The sequence below is a fragment of the Pseudorasbora parva genome, chromosome 25 (assembly GCF_024679245.1).
Source record: "Pseudorasbora parva isolate DD20220531a chromosome 25, ASM2467924v1, whole genome shotgun sequence".
In the NCBI taxonomy this organism is placed as follows: Eukaryota; Metazoa; Chordata; class Actinopteri; order Cypriniformes; family Gobionidae; genus Pseudorasbora; species Pseudorasbora parva.
In genome coordinates this window covers 28,288,195-28,307,798 of record NC_090196.1, presented here as the reverse complement: position 1 = coordinate 28,307,798, position 19,604 = coordinate 28,288,195, and the positions used below count along the sequence as shown (strand labels likewise).

General features: G+C 37.2%; 2 protein-coding genes across 3 annotated transcripts; one reads left to right on the top strand and one right to left on the bottom strand.

The window, feature by feature from the left end:
* The first annotated feature begins 1,021 nt into the window (after window positions 1–1,021).
* On the top strand, window positions 1,022–7,168 carry slc25a44a (solute carrier family 25 member 44a). Of its 2 annotated transcripts, none has more exons than XR_010901560.1 (4): window positions 1,022–1,264; window positions 2,177–2,870; window positions 4,247–4,369; window positions 5,149–5,286. XR_010901560.1 is itself a non-coding variant. In XM_067435992.1 (4 exons), the coding sequence occupies exons 2-4, from the start codon at window positions 2,234–2,236 to the stop codon at window positions 5,338–5,340; spliced, it is 957 nt and encodes a 318-aa protein (XP_067292093.1). In that variant the 5' UTR covers window positions 1,027–1,264; window positions 2,177–2,233; the 3' UTR covers window positions 5,341–7,168. The 2 variants fall into 2 exon arrangements, 1 of the variants encoding a protein (XP_067292093.1); XM_067435992.1 differs by having other exon boundaries at window positions 1,027–1,264; window positions 4,242–4,369; window positions 5,149–7,168.
* Window positions 7,169–7,811: 643 nt separating this feature from the next.
* On the bottom strand, window positions 7,812–14,516 carry skic8 (SKI8 subunit of superkiller complex). The gene is made up of 10 exons (XM_067435993.1): window positions 14,139–14,516; window positions 13,995–14,022; window positions 13,737–13,842; window positions 13,482–13,654; window positions 10,863–11,011; window positions 9,583–9,676; window positions 8,881–8,974; window positions 8,708–8,800; window positions 8,536–8,614; window positions 7,812–8,021 (listed from the first exon to the last, which is right to left on the bottom strand). The coding sequence occupies exons 1-10, from the start codon at window positions 14,148–14,150 to the stop codon at window positions 7,932–7,934; spliced, it is 918 nt and encodes a 305-aa protein (XP_067292094.1). The 5' UTR covers window positions 14,151–14,516; the 3' UTR covers window positions 7,812–7,931.
* Window positions 14,517–19,604: the final 5,088 nt, after the last annotated feature.

Genomic DNA, 19,604 nt, shown 5'->3' with positions numbered 1-19,604 from the left:
CTCCTCAATCTTCCTCAGGGTCCGGTCACCTCTTCTCGTTGTGTAGCGTTTTTTGCCACACTTTTTCCTTCCCACAGACTTCCCACTGAGGTGCCTTGATACAGCACTCTGGGAACAGCCTATTTGTTCAGAAATTTCTTTCTGTGTCTTACCCTCTCGCTTAAGGGTGTCAATGATGGCCTTCTGGACAGCAGTCAGGTCGGCAGTCTTACCCATGATTGCGGTTTTGAGTAATGAACCAGGCTGGGAGTTTTTAAAAGCCTCAGGAATCTTTTGCAGGTGTTTAGAGTTCATAAGTTGATTCAGATGATTAGGTTAATAGCTCGTTTAGAGAACCTTTTCATTATATGCTAATTTTTTGAGACAGGAATTTGGGGTTTTCATGAGCTGTATGCCAAAATCATCAGTATTAAAACAATAAAAGACCTGAAATATTTCAGTTGGTGTGCAATGAATCTAAAATATATGAAAGTATAATTTTTATCATTACATTATGGAAAATAATGAACTTTATCACAATATGCTAATTTTTGAGAAGGACCTGTATACACACACACACACACACACACACACACACATATATAGACTGTATATTTTTTTTCTACAGTTTCACATTTAGAGTTTAAAATTCAAATACAAAAAGTTGTAAAGGCTTGTATTAAAATGAAAACACACACACACACACACACACATTTTTTCATTATATATATATATATATATATATATATATATATATATATATATATATATATATATATATATATATATATATAAAATACATTAGAATTATACAGAACACTGGAACATTTATTAAAATTATTTATGATTTTCTTTTTAGACAAGTCGAAATTTATTTATTTATTTATTTATTATGCATATTAACATGCAAAACAGGAGAAATCATTTTCTTTAGAATTTTTTGTTTGTTTGTTTGTTTTTTACAATTAACAACATAAACATATATATTGAAATAAAATAAAAAGCCATAAAAGTGTTTGTTTACATAATATTATGTGTGAGTACTGTCGATGACCAATCAGCAGGCAGTGGCGGTCGCTCGTCCTGTCGGTGACGTTTGAGCATGCGCCGGAAGTGTGGCGGCGGAGCCTTCTCGATCGGCATGACTTTCCTCCTGTAGGCCGCGGATCGATCAGAGAAAATGCCGTATTTAGAGGCATAATAGCGAGTTAATCTCATTACAGGACCGCGCAACTCCGCTTGAGGCGGCTGGATGGAGAAACAGGAAATATGGCGAGCTAACCCGGTGAGTTTAGTTACCGTGTGGGAGGTCAAATGAAGTGTCATGTACTTCTGATAGGCGAGATGTTTTTTTCCCCCGGGGTTGTCAGGTGGTTGTCCTGTGTACTGCGCATGTGCAGAAAAGAGTAGGGGGGCGGCGAAACCATAGATATACATAATAAAGGAGAATACATCTAGCCTTTATTATGTATATCTGAGCGAAACTACAAGATGTCGATACAAAGTAAAACAGGGCCAATATCGTGTTGATACGATACGTTTTACTTTTAAAAAATGCACTATGGACTTTCCTGTTGGGCTAGCAGTCAGTCATGATTTATGAGGTAACGTTAAATGTATCATTAATATGCTTAAATCTGATCTAAATACATTGTCATGACCACTAAAAGATTTTGTGATTGATTCATATATACCGGTAGATTCTTATAAATGTATGTTATGTTCTATGCAATTGTTTGATAGAGGATACATTTCTAGTTTCAAGCAACAGTATTTATTCTTCAGACATTGACCTTTAGTTGTATGCAAATGTAGAGTGACTCACATTTGGTTTTCAAACATTGAATATTGTTAAAATTCAACAATTTGGAGCCACGCTGATATCCTTGTAACTCTGGGATTTAACCATATTTACAATAAATACTGAAATATTCCATAAAATTAACAAGAATTGCTAATGGCGACTTTATTGTAAACTTCTTATAACAAGAAAAATGAATTAAACTGCTGGGATGTATAGGTCACAGACCCCCGATGTTCTATCATACACTTTGTTTACACGTGTCAAGAAATTATCTCTGCAGAGTATGATTATGGCATAACCCTGCCGTCACATGACCTTTGAACTCTGTACCTTCATATTGATATGCATCAAAACATGCAGCTTGTATGTAATGTTGTGATTTTGTCATTTCAGGTTATGCGGCAGAGGAGCGAGTGTGTGTGATTTCTGTGTGAGAGGTCATCAGCCGTAATGATGCAGCAGAAACGCAACATTCAGATCATTGAATGGGAGGATCTGGACAAGAGGAAGTTCTACTCGCTGGGCGTCTTCATGACCATGACCACGCGGGCCACCGTCTACCCGTTCACCCTGATCCGCACCAGACTGCAGGTGCAGAAGGGGAAGTCGCTCTATAACGGCACCTTCGACGCCTTCTGTAAGATTGTGAAGGCCGAGGGAGGGCGCGGCCTCTATCGAGGGTTCATGGTTAACTCGTTCACTCTGATCTCAGGTCAGGCTTACATCACTACCTACGAGTTGGTAAGGAAATACGTGTCCTGTTACACCTCTAATAACACGGTCAAGTCTCTGGTGGCGGGCGGAGCGGCGTCGCTGGTGGCCCAAAGCATCACGGTGCCCATCGACGTGGTGTCCCAGCAGCTCATGGTGCAGGGCCAGGGGTGTCAGCTCACTCGTTTCAAACTCAAGCCCAAGATGGCGATGGCCACGTCCAAACACAAAGTCACATTCGGTCAGACCAGAGACATTATGGTTATGATTTTTCACACGGATGGATTTCGGGGGTTTTATCGAGGATATGTGGCGTCACTGCTCACCTACATACCCAACAGCGCCGTCTGGTGGCCCTTTTATCACTTTTATGGAGGTAAAGAAAATAAATATTTAGTGATGCATGGAAACAATTTTCTGACCCCCAACACGTAAGGTGGGGTTGAATGACTTGGGGGTGAAAATCAAGTTTGTTTTTCATGTCTGTTGAGTGTTTTTAATATACTTTCAGACAAAACAGTCATGTCAACACCATGGCTGAGTCTTTTCTCCTTAAAACTCTAGTTAACTAAAGACTTAAGAATATCGCTGGTGTTTCTAACGTCACAAACTTGTAACCAATCATGACAACATGTGGGCAGGGCTTTAGGATATCCATTTGGTTTGTGTGGCATTAGTAACACATTATTAGCTGTTTGACAAAGTAATCAAGCAAAAGGCTAATCATATTATTTACCGTTATGTGTCCGACATTGTAAAGAGCGATACCATTGGAGAGATAATTATGCGTTATAATCTGAAAGCCACGCCCACTGGGTGTCTAGTCATTTCTGACTTATAACAAAAAAACAAAACAATGTCTAAAAGCTGATGTTGGACAAGGTGCATAGCAAACAAGCAAAAGTTTGTATAAGCTGTTAACCCCCAAAAAACGAGCGTTTTTAGGGCACAAAAGGGGATACAGGCAATAGAGACAGAGCACGACATGCGAGATTACACTGAGAACTACACCCACTGGAGGGGAAAGTAATCAGCGACATGAAAAATAATATATAAAACTGACATTTGCATATTTTATAAAATGTTTACTGCACACAGGCATACTGAGTATCAGGATACCAAAATGTACCCATTCTCCCTGCTGAAGTGTCACATCTTATTGCCTGTATCCAATTTTGGCTACTTAAAAGCTTGTTTTTTTTGTGTTTTTTTTAAGTAGAACTTAGTTCTGTGTTTTTTAGCTTATTTGCTTTACACCATGTCACATGTATTAGCTTTTAGACATTGTTCTGTTTTTTGTTGTAAGTCAGAAATAACAAGGAGACTGCTTTACGCAATACAAAGTCAATGGAGAGCTTTGGATCGTTTTCCTCCCAGGTGTGGACGTGGCCTAAATACATTTACTACGGTAACTTGAGTAAAAGTTGAGCGAGTGGATCTCAGGTGGCGTGAGTGAGTGGAGGCGGGGATCATTTGCATATTCATGAATCTGCTTATACTAAATGAAGGGTGTAGAGTTACATTCAGGCTATTTTAAGGAATGAAGAATTTTTTTATTCTCGGCTATTCTTTAATATTGAGAACATTATAGTTATCTTCCTTGGTGTGAACGGGCCTTTAATCAAATAAAAAAAGTTGTATATAAACATTTCAATTGCAAATAAGCCAGTTTTTATATCAACTTTGTAATGATATTATAATGTTTCTACTCCAGCTTGTTTAAAATTGAAACACACTGTGTTTCCAGAGCAGCTCTCCAGACTGGCCCCTGCTGACTGCCCGCACCTCATCCTGCAGGCCGTGGCGGGACCGATGGCTGCAGCTACAGCCTCCACCCTGACCAACCCCATGGACGTGGTCCGAGCCAGAGTACAGGTACAAACCAAGTAGCAACCTCCCCCAGTTTCTGTTGAAGCCAATACGGAAGTGACTTAAACTGCAATTCCTCGACTGGCCACTAGAGGCAGGCTTCAGAATCTCATTGAGCCTCATGATAAAATGCCCAACTGTACAGCAACATTTTATTTTTTACAGTCTGGTACAAATCATGGTTTTGGTCTATACGGCTAAATTTGCCCTTCGTAACAACTGTGAGGGGGGTGATTTTTTAAATTTATTTTATAACTCATTTGTTTACATTATTATAAAGCATCAAACTTCTGCATAATTAAGGGCGTGGCCACTTTGAGTGACAGGTGGATAGCCATTTGTCTGCTGTCTGTTAGTCATCACATCAGCTCCGCCTCTTTGCCCATTTTTCTGTTATCTGGACGGGACGTGCTGCAAAAATGGCAACGGCTAGCTCAACCCTACTTTACTCTGCTCACGTACATCCATATTTTTTTACAGTCTATGGTACAAACACTTCCAAATCAGTCACACTTTTTTTTACTTTATTACAAGTTCTCACAATGACTATTTTGTTACTGTATCTTTAAGACTTGTATATGTAAATGAGCTCTATTATAAACTAAGCAGCCTGTTCTCTGAAGTTCACACTGTTGATCACCATCATTGCGATCATGTTTTTTTTTGCTGTAGTACATCTACTTCTAAGAACTGTTCCTCTCTTCCAAAATATAGTTTATGTAATTATTGTAAACTGTAAATATAGAGTTGACCTTTGTGAGATAATACACTGTGCGTGTTCGCAGGTTGAAGGTCGTTCGTCTGTGATCGAGACGTTTAAGCAGCTCATGGCTGAAGAGGGTATGTGGGGTCTCACGAAGGGTCTGTCTGCACGCATCATTTCCTCCTTGCCCACGTCTGTCATGATCGTCATCGGTTACGAGACACTAAAGAGACTCAGTCTGCGTCCAGAGCTGGTGGACAGCAGACACTGGTGAAAGAAAACACTCAATCTGACGCCATACCTCAGCCTTCCAAAAAGATGCCTTTTATTATTTTCACGTTTTATGAGGACCAGGCAATAACTGAAGCTCAAATGTGAAGATGTTTCCTTTCTCCCTTTTTTGTGCATTTTGTATATTTTGTGACGTTCTCGTGAACTCCGGCCCATACTAGTATTTTGTAACGAGACGCCATGGAGCTTCTTATTTGTCTTTTTCGCCTGGTATGAGTTCATTTATCAGAGGTTTTGAAGTGAAAAATACTTTGAAATGGTGAATTTGACTCTTTCTTGTGACGCAGTGCCATTCACTGACATATATGACAGGAAGTAAGATAATCACATTGTTACATGCTAGGAAGAATGAGGACATGGCTGCGTCCGAAAGCTTAAAATGCTGCCTTTGGAGGATGCGTTTCAAGGCACGTCCGAGTCTATTGTTAGTTTCACTCCCTGAGAGACCTTCATCTGATCGATTTTTGAAGGCAGCATAGATGTATCCTTCGCTGAGTTTTGGGACGCAGCCCTCGTACCGGCTTTTCACAGTTGAAACCCTAGGTTATTTTTAAGGTTTTGAGATTACTCTTAAAGGTCTTGTTCTTCGCGATTCCATCTTTCAAACTTTAGTCAGTGTGTAATGTTGCTGTTAGAGCATAAATAATACCTGTAAAATTATAAAGCTCAAAGTTCAATGCCAAGCGAGATATTTTATTTAACAGAAGTTCCCTTTCAAAGCCTACAGCGAGCGGCGGGTTTGGACTACAGCAGGAAGTGCAGGGATGTAATGACGTCACTAGAACCGTTTGTTGACTAACCCTCCGCCCACAAGAACACGCAAAATAGGGGGCGTGGTCTCGTTGCTCTCTCACGTGGAGGAGCGCGCATTCAGCGCTTGCATCTCCCCGTTATGGTAAGAGGCGGGACCTTTCCGGGCAAAGTGTGCTAAGCTGCTGTCCAATCACAACACCGGAAGCGCTGGCCCAATCAGAACTCGTTACGTTTTACTGAAGGAGGGACTTCATAGAACAAGGAAATCATCAGGCCGTTTTTAGGACAGAGGAAACAGCGCTGTACAGATAAGTAAATTGTATGAAAAATACTGTGTTTTTACACGCGAAACATGAACTCATGTTATATTGCACACTGTAAATATAATCAAAGCTTCAAAAACACGCGAAGAACGGGACCTTTAAGAACTATTAAGGTTTTGAGATTTCACACTGTACATTTTTAAACCACGAGTTTGGGCCGGTTAACACAACTCGTTTTTGCTGTTAAAAACAGGAGAAGCAGGTCAGTGGAGCTTAGAATGCCGTCATGCGCGAGACGGTTAAAGACGTTAATAATCTATCGCGTCTTTACATTGAAAACCAAAGGGAAAAACGTGTTGTGTGTTAACGGCCCCAAAATGTTCTTATTTACATGCTTATTAACATTGTTTGGATAAGTACATTAACTCTCACTGTGTTTTGAAATATACTAAACGGATAATCTCTATTTTATGGCTCATTTTGCACACGTTTAATATTTTTTAACAGTTTCCATCAGACGTTTGAATGACGCGAGTTTCTGTGACGGTACAAATCTCATGAATATTTAATTAGGCAGGAATCGACTAATTAAGTGTTGCTGTAACATGTTCCTGGATATGAAAATATCAGTGAATGTAAAATGAATAGGGCAATTGTGAAAAGCTTGCCTGGAAAGGTTGTTTATAACAAATACAAATTTACTAATAATTATATATTAAATATCCTATTGGCTTGAAACTGATTTTTGTGTGCAGTCACTAAAATAATTGGTAAACATACATTGATTAATAAAAACAACAACTGAGAAATCATGTGGATTATGTGAACCCAGGGTTAAACTGTGTGTGAAAAATTCTACTGAGTGAAAATTCAGCCACCTTTGCATATTTAATGTTTTTATCATGCCATGTTTTTAACCTGAAAAAAACAACAACAGTGTTTTGGGGCCAAAACATTTACAGTTGAAATGTTTTATAAATGTGCTTCATGTGTATAAAATAACTTCTAGACGTCGTTTTTGTCTGTAAGATTGTTTCTAACTGAATCTGTCACAATCGGATGTGAATTAAATGATCTGTTTGGGATTTTTTTGTTTAGCTTGTGAAGCTCACAAACACACTAAAGCATTCACTAGTCAAGTTCTGCTCTGGATTGTTATGCATTATAACTTATTTGTAAATGTCTGCTTCAATACAGTAAAGAAAGAGTCCAAACTAAGGTCTCTGAATAGTTACAATGGTCGTGAAGTAACATTTGGTGGCCTGTAGAGGGCGTTAAATGATCAGAACAACCATGTTTGCGCTCTCAAGCTGGAAATATCAGGGAATTAACCTTTTGACTTTCAAGTAATAAATTAAGCAACTATAATGAATGCAAATCTCCTATTTCCTACAAAAATGTCATCTAATAATCAATGTGTGAATCTTGAACAGACAAGTTTAAAAAAAAAAACATTTATTTGTATGATCAGATATAGATGTCGATGTTGCAATGAAACCATGAAATAAATCATTTGCATGCATACATGTGGGCTTGAGCGGGCGTGGCTATCGGAGCTTCACTTCGGACAGTCGTAAATGTGAATGGCTCTGTCATCACCCGCAGAGACGATTTTTGAGCCCGAGGGGTTGTATTTCACACTCCAAACCTACGCACACACACACACACACACATTTGGACATAAATGCACATCCTTCATGCTCTTGAGAAACAAAAACATCTGCAGACAAACCCCTCATAAATAGCCAGTTGACTCCACTTTGAGATGGTTTCTTTATCTTTATATCCTTTTAACAACCCAAGTCATAGACAGTTACACTACCAAGCATTTGGGATTGGCAAGATTTTTTTATTATAATTCTTAGCATCATCTTTAGTATCACATGATCCTTCAGAAATCATAACATGTTGATTTGCTGCTCAAGAAACCTTATTAGTGCTGAAAAAGTTTTCTGATTAATATTTTGGAGGAAACCATATTTTTTTTTCAGGATTCTTTAATGAATAGAAGGTTCAAAAGAACAGCATTTATTTGAAAAAGTAATCTTAAAGTGATCCATTTAATGAATCCTTGCTGAATAAAAGTACTAATTTCTTATTAAAAAAATCGTACTGAACCCAAGCGTTTGAACGGTAGTGTAAATGAACGTAACGTCACCCACCTGGTCCTGATGATCAAAGAACGTGTTCACACACGATCTGCTGCCTGTGTCCCACACCTTCACACTTTTATCGGACGAACTAAAAAAAAAAAGCAAAAAATAAGAGTTAAGAAACACAAAAACTACAGTTTGATTCCTGGTTTCTATTCATTTGAGGTACATCAGCTCTTGCCTGGACACAAAGTGTGTGTCGTCGTTTGAAAAGGCCACGTTCAGCACCCAGGACCCGTGACCGCTGAGTGTCCCGGCCAGGTTAGCGTGCTGCCTGCAAGACAACAACAATGTGAGATTCAAATGTGCTTGGAGGTGAAAGACACGTATAAATCTATATGAATTCAAACCTACACGTCATAAATCTTGATGTAGCCATCGTCTGACGCGGTTACCAGGAGCTGAGAGTCTGGAGAAAAGGTCAGAGACCTGATGGGCATGGCGTGACCTGGAAAAAGAGAGCACTTCTTATTTTCATCCTACTTTTTGGCTACTGTACCTTTAAGACTCCTGTGTGTAAACTGTGTAGCAGTATAATACACACTATAGGTTTAAAGATGATTATAATGATTTCTGAAGGAGTATGTGACACTGAAGTAATGATGCTCAGAAATGCGTTACATTTAAAGAAAATGACAAAAAAACATTGAATTATATTAATATTTTCATATTTTTTATAAAGAAATGCAGCCGGGATGAGCAGAAGAGACTTAAACTAAAACTACTGACCAGTAACTGTAATAGTATAAAAACTGAAGCACTTCTACCATTCAACACTATTTCCAGCTGTACTTGTTGGAGCAAATGAAAGGGACGAGTGAGCGATGCAGGAAGACAAAGAGGAAAAATGGAGTCGCGCAGTGACAGGAGCCGAAGTTTTTACGGCACTTGAGGGACAGCCAGAGACGCAAACAGGTTTTTCCACCGCATTCACGTAACCCATAATCACCCTAAATCCATCTAGCAGACTAACAGACAGAACGTCTACAGAACAGACAATCCGCTTTAATAGAGGAAACCAAAGACAGCTCGAATCATGTGGGAGACGGTTTTCACCTTCCAGCGTGTGCAGGAGTTTCCCAGTTGCAATATCGAAGATATTAATGATTCCGTCTATTGCACCGCTGGCTAAGTGCTTTCCATCCGGACTCTAGAGAGACAGAGAGAGAGAGAGAGAGAGAGAGATTAGAGATTATGGCCTGGAAAATCTGTATATTGTTTGGATAATTTTTGACTAATATTTCCAGGATTTTTCATCATTTCTCTCATGGTTTGTGATTACTGGATAAAGCTAATTTTTAACAAAAACATGCATGTTGTTCAATATATTCAACATGGATTTGAAATTCATTTTCCAGTCCAAAAAAATATTACTTTAAAGTATTCCCAGATTTGCAAGGACTGTGGAAGCTGTGTTATATAACATTTTAACAAGACAGGAAATTAAACTTTCTAAATAAATGGTCTGTACATTTAATAGATCAATGGTTATTATTCTAAAGAAACTTTTCTTCAGCTGTACTGAAGCACTTTAAAATGAAAATGTGATGCATACACTACAATTCTCAAGTTTGAAGGCAGTAAGACTTTTAATACTTTTATTTGGCAAGGATGCATTCAAAACTTTCAAAAATGCAAAAAGCTTTCAATTTCACACAAATGCTTGTCTTGCTATCACCAGACCAAGCTCAGTTTAAGATTGAACATTGGTGTGGGGAGTCTGCTCTGTATTTTCTACTGAACTAGAGGTGTGATCAACGGGCAACGACCCATCGCTTCTCTATCCGTCATTGTGTTAAACCCGCCAACAGCGTGCCAGGTTGATAAGCCAGTCTGTGATTGGTTCCCACAAAAGTGTGACAGAAGCAGTAGAAATTAATGTACAGGTTTCCAGGTATCAGTCTACATGAGTGCTGTTCTTTTGAACTTTCTATTCATCAAAGAATCCTGAAAATTGTTTTACACCACTGTTTAACAATGTTAATAATAATACATTTTCTTGAGCAGCAAATCATCATATTATAATGATTTCTGAAGGATCGTTTGACACTGAAGTCTGGAGTAATGATTTTGAAAATTCAGAAATTTGATCACAGAAGTAAACTACATTTTAAAATATATTTCATATAGAAAGTAGTTATTTTAAATTGTAATAATATTTCACAATATTTTTGCATTTTTAATCAAATAATTCTGGCCCAACACCACTATCCACTGAATATTCAGTTTTAGCTTTTTTGTTTCACACTTCACAGAAATAAAACATCAGTGTCATTGATTATTACCAGATTACTGTTACCAATGCAGAATTATTCCAGACACTCAAAGATTCTTACATAGGCGATGCTCAGAATGAATTTCCCTCTGGTGTCCAGTGAGTGCTCCTTTTTCCCGCTTTCCACGCCAAAGATGTTGACCTTCCCAAGATGGCTCCCAGTGGCGATGTATTTGGAGTCAGGAGAAAACGCGACCGCCCAGGCGTCAACTGCCGACAGTAAAGAAAGAGTTCGTCACATCAGTGTTTGTTCATCATTGAGATTAGGGCTGCACCATTATGACAAAAATCATAAATGTCGATTATTCCCCTTGAAATTGTAATTGTGAATATTTATTCTTGATTATCACATTGTACATTGATTGATGACATTTTGAAAAGCTTTATGCCACAATTTGAAACAACTCCAGTAAACAAAGACCGTCTCATAATGCGGTTTGAAATCGCTGGGGTTTCTGACGGCACAAACTACCTTGTAACCAATCACATCAACGTGTGGCTTTATCATATCATTATCTGTTCTCTGAAGCAGGGGAGTCTCAAGAGAAGCAGGTTATTTGGCTATATTTTTCTGTTGCTATGAAAAATCGGGTACTTTTAGAAATATAGCAGGTGAATTAATGAATATTACAAGGTTATGATAAACTATATGCTGATTTTCAAAAGGCAGCTGCTTGACTCTGAGGTGGCGAACAGGAACATGGTTTGTGTGACATTAGCAACACATTATTAGCTGTTTGATAATGTAGTCAAGCAAAAGGCTAATCATATTAATTACCGTTATGTGTCCGACACTATAAAGAGCGATACCATTGTGCAGCGTTTACTACAGTAACTTGAGTAAAAGTTGAGCGAGTGCACTAAATGAAGCAGGGGTGTATATTCAAGCTATTTTAAGGCATGAAGAAATTTTGAGGGATAAAATACCTCACTACAGGGGGACTTTAATATTTTAAATCAGATTTTATTTGTATAATTCATGTTTTCATTTAAAATTTTAGTTAAAGGTGCACTATGGAGCTTTCCGTCCACTGGAGGGCGCCTATTCAAAACAAAAGTAGTTTGATGACGCAACGTGTGAGCGCAGCATCTTGGGAGATGTGGTCTTCTCATCACAGCCGGTGGAAAATAGGACTCAGGCAGAAAACACATTGATGGATGCGGTTATTAATGTTACTGTAGTCTAAAGCAGAGCAGGACCGAGTGTTGTAGACCTGAGCACGGCTGCTGGAGCGATTGTTAAACAAACACCCGCCCCGCGAATACCGGGACTTTTATTATGACGGGACGGGAGACAGTCGCCGGTCGCCTGCACTGATCAGCTCTTCCGGTTATGATTTTGAGGTAATGTAGCTCTGTTTATCATATTAGATACATTTAAGTGGGTTTAAAACGATGTTATGACGTTACTCCGTGCGTTCACTTGTTCACACTGCTAAGAGTAAAGCGCTCCTGCGAAATAAAAGCCGAAACCGAGGGTAACGCAGATATGACGCAATTGATAGGCGACTCCCTCAAATGCAATGCTGAAACGTCCCTGTCCTTAGTTAAAATCGCAATTTTCTCACAATTTACAAATAGTTGGAAACATCTGGGATATTTTTAGAACTCAACTGAACAAAATATATAACACTGGCCTAGTGGTTTTTGGATATTTTACTGCAAAAATACTACATAGTGCACCTTTAAAATGTTAATACATTTGGTTGTATTCCTTTTTATTCATTGTTTTCTTTAAGGAACACTCCACCGTTTTTAGAAATAGGGCTTATTCAACTTCTTTTCTTCATTTAGATATGTGGGCAAATGCATTTGTCATTTTTGCATGTATTGTTTTAGTTTGGCAGGCTCGCCGCTAGCTTAGCATAGCATAATAAATGGAATCCTATGTTGCCAGCTAGCATGTCCCGCGTAAACGTGATACAAAAAAAGGTCTCTTCTTGTAGCCTGCGTATTCACAACGAGTACAAATAGCGATGCAGATTAAGACCCCGATCACACAGAACACGTTTTTCAAGTTTGAAAACGCGAGGCACACTGCACTGCCCTTTTAGGTTGGCTCTCATACTCACGTCCTCTAGCTGTTGAGCGATCGCAATGTGTTACATGATATCTCTTCGCCTAGTCTTAATCTGCATCGCTATTTGTACTTGTTAATATGCAGGCCACAAGAAGTAATTACGTGGTTGGTTTTTTTCGGATCACTTTTACTTGGAACATGCTAGCTGGCAACATAGGATTCCATTCATTATGCTAAGCTAAGCTAGCGACGACCCTGCCAAAATAAAACAATGAATGCACGGAGGCAAAAAATGCATTTGCCCACATATCTAAATGTAGGAAAGAATTTGAATAAGCCCTATTTCTAAATACGGTGGAGTGTTCCTCTGATTACCCCTATTATGCTTAATTTGTATTATGCATATTCAGGTAGTGTGTAACATAGATGTAAAATCTCTGTTAAGTTTCAAAGACCAATGTGTGTGACAAAAAAAAAAGATTGTCTCCTAAAGGAACAAATTGATTCGGAAATGCTGAAATGAGTTGTCAGCAATTCTAGTCATTTTAGTCTAACAATTTGCAACATGCCAAACAACATCTACTTTAACCCTCAAACACCGTAGTTGTAGCTGAGAGCGGAAGAGTTTGGTTCGTGTTGTGGACATGTCGAGAAGCTCACCTGGGCCTGCGTCCATGGACTTGATCTGTTTACCAGTCTCCAGGTCCCAGAGTCTAATGTGAGCGTCAAGAGAGCTTGAGGCGGCGATCGCTCCGTTCTGACTGATGTCCACCGACACCACGCCCAGCTGGTGGCCCTCCAGCGTCCACTGCAGCTCCAGTTTTTCGTCCGACCTGCAAACCATTAGAAAAAATTGTGTATTTTCAGAAACTAACACCAGTTGATACTTCAGTTGCACATCATTAATTGATTTACCATTTCCACACTTTTACCAGGTCGTCCAAAGACCCGGTTACAATGGTTTCTGACCCGTCCTTCTCACTGCGACCCCATGCTGCCGTCCAGATGGCATCTTCATGAGCTGCAGGGCAAAAACACAAACTCATTGGCTGTGTGTATGATGCCCAAATATGCTGCCTAGGTAGACAGCTCACTAAACTATATGCTGAATAGTTTAGACTGCTCACTGAGATTTTTAGGTTGTAACAAATAAAAGTGTGTGTCTGGACTCACCATGCTCCTGCTTAAATAGTATGCTGTACTAAAGACAGAACAAATCACATATTTATATCACACAGAAACATCATTCTGATTATCAAACGATAAATACTACGGATAAAACATGCAGATGTGTGTAAATATCCGAGCTTAACTCACCTGTGTGCTCATAATCTTCGTTTCAAAGCCTGTTTGTGATTGAAAAGAGCTCCCGTGAGTTAATTCGCGCGTGTGTGATCTGTTTTATTAGTTATTCTGACTTTACAGACACACTTAATGCACAGATGCTAGCGTCTGTCTTAGCTTATGAATGAGTAAACTGCTTCTGTAAGTCTTCGACGCGTTCCGAAGAGGTTTTAATGCGTCTGCGATAAAGTCAGATAATCCTTAAGATTTGTTTCATACGCCAGAAGAAGAATTAAAGCGCTTTGTTAACAATAATAAACACCCGCACTGATACTGACTAGAGAGCCGCCATGACACCTGCGCGCAAAGCACCATGGGACCACAAGTCTGACCACGCCCTCTCTGTACTGTACCGAAGCTAATGTTCGCTAAACCTACTATGAATATTATCTAGGCACTACAAATAATAGATGACAGTAATAAAATATTTGTATCAATATTTAAAATAAAAATAAAATTAAATAATATCATTATTAATTAATCTGTTATTTATAAACAAATAAATCAATAAATGCTAACTATAATAAATATATAGGTACAATAGCCTATTATATAAGTAAAAACAAATGCCAGAAATAAAATAGTGGTAATTAAAATTATTTTATATTTATTATCATTTTAATTAATTAATTATTAATTTATAAGAAATAAACAAAATAATAAATATCATAAATAATAAATATATACAATAATATCAAAGCATCAATACAAATAACAAATGCCAGTAATAAAATAATAGTACCAATATTTAAAATAAAACCTATATAAATGATAACATAATAAATTATTTATTTATAATAAACAAACAAATACATAAATAAATAAATGCTAAAATAATAAATTACTAAATATTTAAATAATAAATATAAAAAAATAATATCAAAGCATCAGTACAAATAACAAATGCCAATAATAAAATAATAGTACCAATATTTAAAATACAAAAAATGTGAGATGTTCATTTACATTTTTAAAATTACATTTATAATGTAATAATAAATAATTGATTTATTTATTTAAAATTATAATAAATAAATAAATAAATGCTAAAATAATAAATGACTAAATATTTAAATAATAAATATAAACAATAATATCAAAGCATCAGTACAAATATATTAATAAAAGGATATTAATAAAATGTCAATTTTTTTATTTTTTTTAAAAACACATTTAAATATGATAAAAAATATGTATACAAATTATTTTATTTGCACAGCTCATAGCTGTATAAAACTGGCAATCTCTCTATCAGATTGCCGTCTTTTATTGCTTTGTATTCATTTCCGACAACAGGATATTTTAAAATGCATATTTTTATGTCGACTCAAAAGCCGCATTCCTTCTGCTGGTATACTGTCTTTCCAGAAGAACATTTAAACAGACTTCTCCCTCGGTACTGCAATATTTGAACACAGAAACGTCAAATCAAAGCCCTCTCCTCTGTGTCTGAGAGTTAGACAGAAGGAAGTCCATATGCTGTGTGGGATTTTAGCCCTTTTATGTCTGGAGCAGTGAGAGTTTCTCAGCTGATGCCCTTTGAGGTGCAATGTGCCTCACAGAGGGATTTCAGCATCGACTGACCTAGATCTGACTGCATGCGCAAGAGAGAGGGGGGAAGAATGTGCTGCTTTATGCTTTAGATGAATGAAATATGGTCTGTTTTATGGCTCTTAACTGCTTATACAAGACAGCAGCTCTTGAATGAAAAATGACTTTCCACGATCCATGATGTTTAGAGTTATTACTGATTTGAATGGCTATAGCAAAGAGAGCCTAATTGTATATGGTCAAATTCCAGAATGTTAAGAGCTACAGACCCTGGCCCCCCTTACAAAAGAGAACTGGACCACAGTTACAGTGATAGCATCAGATGCTACTATATCATATTACTGTTTGATTATTCATATGCCATGGTGTATAGTAGTCCTGGGGACTTACCTCTTTAATCATAGTGACCCACAGTCATAAAAAAAAAGGTACAGTGCTGTCACTGGGGCAGTACCCCAAAACTGAAAAGGACCTTTAAGGTGCTAATACGCACTCTTAAAATACTGATATGTACCTTTTCACTGTTGTACCTATGGGTATCACCCCAGTGAGAGCACTGTACCTTATTTTTCTGAGATTGAATGTCCAAAAATACTTGATTCTGATTTGTCAATTGAGGTATTCAGCGATCAAATAATCTGAGGACCATGGGAATGTTGTACGCCTGCGGTAAACTCTTATGGCAATTTGTTCATGATCTCATTCATGCAATTTTGTATGATCTGCTTACACCCCACTATTAGCGTTAGCTCAGCATGCTTGCATATAATAACAACCGTACATCACATTGTACAAATTTGTTGCCACTAAATTGTTATTTTTGCATAAGATCGTCCTGACTTCCATGTTGGGAAGTAACGGAATAGGCCTACATGTAACGGCGTTACATAATCAGGATACAAAAAAAATAGTAACTGTAATTTGTTACAGTTATGTAAAAAAAGCAATCAGAATACAGTTATTTGTTAAAAAAATTGAAATATTTTCAGTATAATTTAAAACCAGATAACGCTATAGTAAGCACTGCTTGATTATATGTCCTGGTTAAGTTGCCAGTTATTACCGTTATTACCATATATATATATACCGTGAACCATCTGCTGGCGCATGCGCAAATAACAATTATTCTAATCACCAGACGTAGGTTGGGACCTATTTTTGAGACGCAGCTAAGTTATTAACTAAGATTTTATTCATTGCGAAAAACGTTTTCATGCCTGGAAATTTCAGTTATTTTGTTCTCAAAGAGGAAAAAGGAAACAACATAGCGCAAACCAGCTATGAAAACGCAAACAACGTCCAACTTAAACATTCGCGGGTAAGAAAAGCACAGAAGACATGTTAGCTAAAATTTTAAATCTCTGTTTGTGATTTAAAATTCCATAGTTTTGTATGATCGCAGCTATATGTACTTTTCTAGCAGAAAATTTAGAAATGAACTATATTGCAGGGTAAGAAATTAAGAAAGATCACAGCCTTGATCAACATGTGTTTTAAAATAGACTAATGCGTTGAGGGTGTAGACTTTTTAAATAGTAAACGTAAGTATTTTTTCCTTGTACATGTTAAAGAAATAAAAAATAAATAAAACCATTTATAATACTATACTGCAGCCAGTATGTCCATATAGCCATCTTAGATTTAATAGTTTTTATTTTAAATTAATAGTTAAATAAAAGTACTTTGATATTGTTTTTACCTGACTTTATTTTCACATGTAACCTTTAAGGAATCCAAAAGTAATCTGATTACATTATATTGTCGGGCTTGGATTACGGTACTGAATACTTTTTTATGAAGTCATTTGTCACTGTAATTTTAGAAGTAACCCTCGTATCACGTGCAATCTCTCATTTTAATAGAAGCGAGGTATTTTAGTTTTGTTTTCTCATACGATCGGCATATCAGTTTGCTGGTCTTGAATGAAGCTGGCATACTTTCATGTCTCGCATATAACACTGTTATTTCATAAACGCGACTGGCGCCATCTACTGTTTCAGTTGCTTGTAGGCCTAGTAAAATTGACCTCAGAGGACTATTAATATTACTCAGCAATATATTACTGTAATATTGTTGTAGTGTTTGTCTTTTTGCAGGGGACTATTTGTCATAGTGGAGGCTTTAATATAATATGCAAGTCATTTAAATAAATGTTGGTTTCAATTTGTTGAGTTGCCGTGTAGATGAGATAATTGGAGGCCATCAAAACCCAGCATAATTTTTTTTAGCATATTAGGCATACTTGACCTCAACCACAAAACATTTTAGTCAAAGATCAAATTCATTATTTTACTTTAGAGCTCCATTAAATCCTCAAATTCAATCTGTTTTCCATTTGTATGGTGGTTAATGTGGGTCTTCCTTCATTTCTCTCCATTTTTAATTGCTTTTAGCTCGTTTTTTTGTTGCTCCAACTCAGTAAATCCAGTCAACTAAAATTACCATCAGCTGTAATTAGTGCGTGATTTTATCATGTTTTTGTCTTTGGTCAAACCAGTGCACTTTCTCAGTAAAACAGCTTGTTCCGCTTCTCCGAATGAAACGTGATGAAGAAGCTATTTGTCTCGAGATGCATTGTACTAAGAAAGCATTTAATGTGCCTTCTGGAAACCAGTTAGCGTTTAAAGAGGTTGCGGAGTTCATTTGTGTCCATCTTCAAGAAGAAAAGCCCAGCGTGCGGCGTCAGTACGAGCTCTCGAAGCCTCTCAGACTGCTTCTGAAAAATGACTCCTGGTTTCTCATGGCTTAATACACTGAAATAAACTTCACCAGAGGGAGGAATGAGTAAGGCAGTCTTTTCACGGCCACTGGAGTGTTTATATGTGGGAACTGTGATTTCATTCAAGTACTTTTGAGGGCAGGAAACGGTAGAATTGAAAAAACAAAGACCTTCATGCTGGACAAAGCACAAAGCTTGTGACCCAACCTAATTAAGACCTTGTAGAGAAAGTATTTTGTCATCATGAAGGACTGTAGCTCTGTATGGCAAACATAATGAGATGCATGGCGTCCGGGAACTGGTTTAATTGTGCTGTCCTGTAAGATGCTTTCTGAAATACTTGATTCTGATTGGTCAATCGCAGCATTCCACGATCAAATACTGTCGTTTCTTGTTTCTCCTATAGCAAATGTTATTGTTTTGTATATTGGAATAGTTTTTATTGTAATATATATTTGTCTAAGCTGAGGTACATTACAGAGGGAGAGTTAAAATGCAATTAAAATATTAAATTATTTAAAAGCAAACATTTTTTTTTTTAGCTGAGATAATGTAAAGTTAGCCTGTCATTAGTCAGTTACATAATTAATATTGACTGACATTTGAATTCTTAAAACGCCAAAAACCCAGAATTTTTCAAATGTTAGGGATGACCTCAAACACAAAACACTTAATTTCTCCCCCCCCCCCCCCCCCCCAAACAATTACAATTTTACATTTATACAATTTTAGCACATTTGAGTGTGTGGGAAGGTTTATCCGATGTAGATGATACGACAGTACTAAGCAAATTAAAAACAAAAAAATGATATATTTGTATATATTTGTCTCGAACAAAACAAAGATTTTAACACCGCCTGAATGACTTTTTAGTTCATTTTTAATAGTGAAATTGAAGGCAATTGTGTGCAGGCTGTGTGATCAGATTTTTTGTCATTCTAATATATATAAACTAAATGTTTTGTTTTTTTACGAGCTCAAAAAAAGAAAGAGGTAAAAAGAAAAATGCATGAATGATTTGTTCTCAATACGATCAATGAGATGCATTTGCGCAATTGCACTGACAGATTGTTCCACCTTTTTCTATAAATCAAGTGATTAAATGCACCAAGACGAAATACAAACCTAATATACATATATGTGTGTGTGTGGCCTGGTAAACCCTGACA